Here is a 5,095-nt window from a genome sequence, read left to right as displayed (position 1 = left end):
ATATATATATATATATATATATATATATATATATATACATATGTATATACATACATACATATAGGCATGCATACCTATCTACCTGCATATACATACATATATACATGCATAGCTACCTACATACGTGCTTATATATGAAGGAGATATTTCGCAACAATATGAAAACTTTTGCATAAAGTATTTTAGTTGTCGGCGCGATGAATATGAAAATGCATTCAAATTTTTAGAACGATAATACACACACGCGTGCATTCACACACGCGCACACTCAAACACACGCACAAACAAGTTTGGAGCTTAATGTTTTGCCATTATATTTATTCTCATTTTACTGGTGTTATTATTTATATTCATGCTCCCGTATGATTTAATCAAATCAGCAATATTAGATGGTTCAAAAATATTTATGTACTACAAAAGAAATGCCAATAGAGATATTTATGTAAGTACCTACATATGAAAGTTCTTTGTTCGAAGTCTTTATATTGACCTTTTGTAACTACAAATATTATTTAATAAAAGCCGTTGATTACTAATTTGACACACACACACACACACACACACACATCTCTGATAAAAAGGTGTGAACTTATGCGTTATGCCTTCCTCACACGATGTCAAGTGGCTACAAGCAGATACCTTACCAAAATAAGGAAAATAATATTTTCTTTTGGAACTTCATCTTCGAACTTATCTAGCTTTGCTTTATTGATGACAGAATCATAAACTGGATTTAAATAATTAAGGTTAAACTTGCAAATTTTAGAACATATTATATTCTATGTATTTGCTTTAGATACGCTCCAGGTGCACAATTTTCAGTTGGATGACGTTCTCATTCTATATCACTTACTTATATATCGGGCAAGAACAAAATAATTAACCTTAGGAAATACAACCATGTGTTGGCAAAAACATATAGATGTATTTTTTGAAATGGACTGGTCTCATATCAACTACGTACCAATTAAAAATCTGTATCCCAAGGTAAATAAAACATTTGAATGAAGGCAAAATTTGATTAATCAGTAATCATAAGAAACATATCAAAGCTGTATTAGTAATAATAAAGTCTCTTCTCTTTCAAACAATATCCTTCATCATCTGATAATATAGCGTCGTCATTTCCACTGTTACAAGAAATAGACACTAATAAGTCATAAACCGTGATAGTTCCACAGCGTAGTTACACGATTCCATCATGCTACACTCTCATCTGTGTTATCGTTATATTTTCGACTTTCGGTAAATCTAGGTTTTGATCGAGTGTCTTGGTCGAACGGACTTTCTCTATTTTGTGAATCAAATACTCCAAAAAGAGGATTATCAAAGCCTTCTTGATCTTTATTTTTAGTATAGTAAGCGTTTCCATTTTGTGTAAGATCTAACTGGTCATCATCTGTTGAACTGGCATGTTGAGCTTCTCTATAAACCGAGTCTTTGGAAAAAGGTCCATGCAAATCATGTGTTTCTAAGCCATACAACTGATTGCATACTTGCAAACTGCCATCTGGTCTTTCCTCAATATTATCTTCCCGTAAACGATGCCTTGAAAAGCTTCTTTTCTGGAATATAAACTGCTTATATTTTCTGCACAGGAAACAAAACAATATGAAGATTATTATTATAGTAAATACTACGGGTATGATTATTGGTAATATTGCATTAGACTTGTGGGGTTGTTTTGAATATGAAGTTGATTTATTTTTGTTTTCTGTCTCAGAAGACGTTGCTTCGTTTGACGTTGTAGATAGTATATGTTCTGTTGAACTGAGGGTGTGTACAGATGTAGTTTTCACTCCTGGATGTGCTGTATGTGTATCTGTTATCGGGAATGTTACTGTAGATATTTGGTTGGTGGTTGTAGTCGTAGATATATTATTTTCAGCTGTAGTTGAGAATATAATGGTTTTATGTGAAACTGGATTCGATGTTGACGTCTTTAATGTTGTTGTGTTGAGAACAGTTACAGAGCTGGACGTGCTAGACTCACTGGTTTTAGTCGCTAAAAATTAGGAAAGAAAAAAGAGATGTGTATACTCATATATTTCATAGAAAAACACAAAGCCACATATTCTAAATTCACTACTAGATTTTTTAAAGTTGACTTTTAAATCACTAAATATATTTTGAGGGAAAAAAGGAAATCTCTTGCCATAATGATATCAAAATCTCTCTGCTTTTTCTATTTTGTAAAGATATATCTGGTTTAAGATTTAGCTGGGTATCGTATCGTTACATATGCAGGAAGGATATTCTATAATAGTTTTTCAAGTAGGAAGTTTCTTAGAAGGAGCTATAAGTCTGATATTCTTTCTGGGGATTTAATGATAGAACCGGGTACATTTTACTATTAATTGAAGAAATATGACATTTCTTCTGTTTTGTAACAAAACAACGAAAAAAAAAATACTTACTGAAGCATATTACACCGGCATCTTCTTTGTGATCACAGTTGTGAGTACCAATTCCTCTATGTTTACATTGCATGAGGTTGTTTTCGGTACCATTACAAATAACATTGTCCAGCCAAATTGAACCTACTCCCGGGCCAAAACTACCTCGACTCAGAACCGAACCATAACTGTATCCAAGCCACCGACATACAACTGTAGCTTCATTATTATCCCACATATCATCACAGATGGTACCCCATTCGTTCGGTCCATTTACAAATACTTCTATGCGTCCCATATGTGGATAGTCTCCAATCAAACGAATGCGAGAAATATCTTTTAATAAAAAAGGAAAATTTAATAAGTTGAAGTGATAAGAATAAGGATGAGAATATCTTAGGGGACAAGAAAGGTATAGTCAATTGAATCAATCACAAACCACTAGTACATATTAAATTAATTTCAGAAATCCTGCAGGGACTTGAGCTAAAGAGATAGCTACTGAAAACCATTTTGAGAACAGCAGCAATTATAGCAAGAATTTCTGACAAACATTATGGGGAGGAGGTCAGTCGATTACACCTTTTAGTAGTAGTAGTAGTGGTAGTAGTAGTAGTAGTAGTAGTAGTAGTAGTAGTAGTAGTAGTAGTAGTAGTAGTAGTAGTAGTAGTAGTAATCCTTTCTGCTAAAGGCACAGAACCTGACATGTTGGGGGAGGGGACTAGTCCATCAATCCCAGTGTGTCACTAGTGCTTAATTTATCGACCTCGAAAGGATGAAAGGCAAAGTCGACCTCTGCAGAATATGAACTTAGAACGTAACAGCATATGAAATACCGTTAAGCATTTCGCCCAGCGTGCTAACGATTCTGCCAGCTCGCCTACTTGTAACAGTAGTAGTAGTAGTAGTAGTAGTAGTAGTAGTAGTAGTAGTAGTAATGGTAATAATGATGATAACAACAACAACAACAACAACAACAACAATAATAATAAATGCCCTGATGCAGTACCACGCACTGGCTCTCATGGAAGTGTTATCACGTACATTGTTTTGTCTTGGTATAAATGATGGATTACAGCAAATATTCTGCTCAATATCACAGATTTGCTTGTCAGTTGCATGACCTTAACCAGTTGAGCATGTCTATTAGTAGCTGATGATATGTGCATCTCTGACCACGAGCAGAAGTAGTGGGGGAGCATCATAGCCAGGTGTTGACAGGATTTCTTTGGGGTTTGGATAGTTCACTTTCGGAAACATGGGTGTTTTGTTCATCATCTTAAAACAACCCTTATTTAGGGACCTTTTGAGCGGGATGGGCTACTCGACCTGAAGAAAATTCTAACTGGACTTCAAGGACATGCGCTGTTTATCTTGATATGAGATCACTATGTCGCGCTCATATGGTTGTGATGCAGGTGCCTGGTGTACTTATCAGACGGGTAGTAATGATGGGTATACTGGGCTTCGTATATTTTACCCCAGTGTTACTTTGATGGCATGCACTGCTTTCTCACTCAATGATGATGATGTTGATATTATTATTATTATTATTATTATTATTATTATTATTATTATTATTATTATTATTATTATTATTATTATTATCATTATTATTATTATTGTTATAGAGAAATTAGACAGATAGAGAAATTAAGGCCAATAGGCCAGATATAGTTGTCAGAGATCATGAAGAAAAAAATGCTTTCTAATTGATGTTTCAATACCAGCAGATGACAACGTTTCTTTAAAGAAAAGGAGAATCTTTCAAAATACAAAAACCTGGAAATAGGGGTAACTCGAATGTAGTATCTAAAAACAGAAACAATTCCTATCATAGTAGGCGCCTTAGGTATAACAAAAAAATATTATATGCATATATAACATACAGAAAATTGCACTACTGGGCACTGCACACATCCTACGCAAAACACTTTCAATACAGTAACCATAAGAGCATCACAGCAAACCACAGAACATACCCAAGGCACACAGAGCTGCGCTAGGTAGTGAAGTGAAAGCACGCTATAAAAATAAAACTATTGAATAATAATAATAATAATAATAATAATAATAATAATAATAATAATAATAATAATAATAATCATTGCTACTATAGACACAAAGCCTGAAATTTGAGGGAGGCGGATAGTCGATTACATCGACCCCAGTGTTTCACTGGTACTTAATTTATCGACCCCGAAAGGATGAAGAGCAAAGTCGACCTCGGTGGAATTTGAAATCAGAACGTCAAGGCAGACGAAATGCTGCTAAGCATTTCGCTCGGCGTGCTAACGATTCTGCCAGCTCACCGCCTTGTAGTAGTAAGTAGTAGTAGTAGTACTAATAGTAGTAGTAGTAGTAGTAGTAGTAATGATAATAATAATCCTTTCTTATTTCTTTATTGCCCACAAGGGGCTAAACATAGAGAGGACAAACAAGGACAGACAAAGAGATTAAGTCGATTACATCGACCCCAGTGCGAAACTGGTACTTAATTTATCGACCCAGAAAGGATGAAAGGCAAAGTCAACCTCGGCAGAATTTGAACTCAGAACGTAACGGCAGACGAAATACTGCTAAGCATTTCGCCCGGCGTGCTAACATTTCTGCCAGCTCGCCGCCTTAATCCTTTCTGCTATACGTACAAGGCCTGAAATTTTGTGGGGATGAGGATAGTCGATTACATCGACCCCAGT

The 5,095-nt window shown here is 35.1% G+C and overlaps 1 protein-coding gene across 2 annotated transcripts in view; it reads right to left on the bottom strand.

Annotated features, from left to right (window-relative positions):
* Window positions 1-1,040: 1,040 nt before the first annotated feature.
* Window positions 1,041-5,095, bottom strand: part of LOC106872843 (deleted in malignant brain tumors 1 protein) — a 257,237-nt gene continuing 253,182 nt past the window's right edge. For both annotated transcript variants that reach the window (XM_014919977.2, XM_052973204.1), the window contains exons 30-31: window positions 2,418-2,732; window positions 1,041-2,005 (exon numbers count right to left, since the gene is read on the bottom strand). In XM_014919977.2, coding sequence (XP_014775463.1) covers window positions 1,200-2,005; window positions 2,418-2,732 — 1,121 coding nt within the window. In that variant the 3' untranslated portion in view covers window positions 1,041-1,199. The remainder of the gene's footprint in view (window positions 2,006-2,417; window positions 2,733-5,095) is intronic.

This window comes from Octopus bimaculoides, chromosome 15 (assembly GCF_001194135.2).
Source record: "Octopus bimaculoides isolate UCB-OBI-ISO-001 chromosome 15, ASM119413v2, whole genome shotgun sequence".
NCBI lineage: Eukaryota > Metazoa > Mollusca > Cephalopoda > Octopoda > Octopodidae > Octopus > Octopus bimaculoides.
The sequence above is the reverse complement of the archived record's forward strand: the minus strand, read 5'-3'. Positions and strand labels throughout refer to the sequence as shown.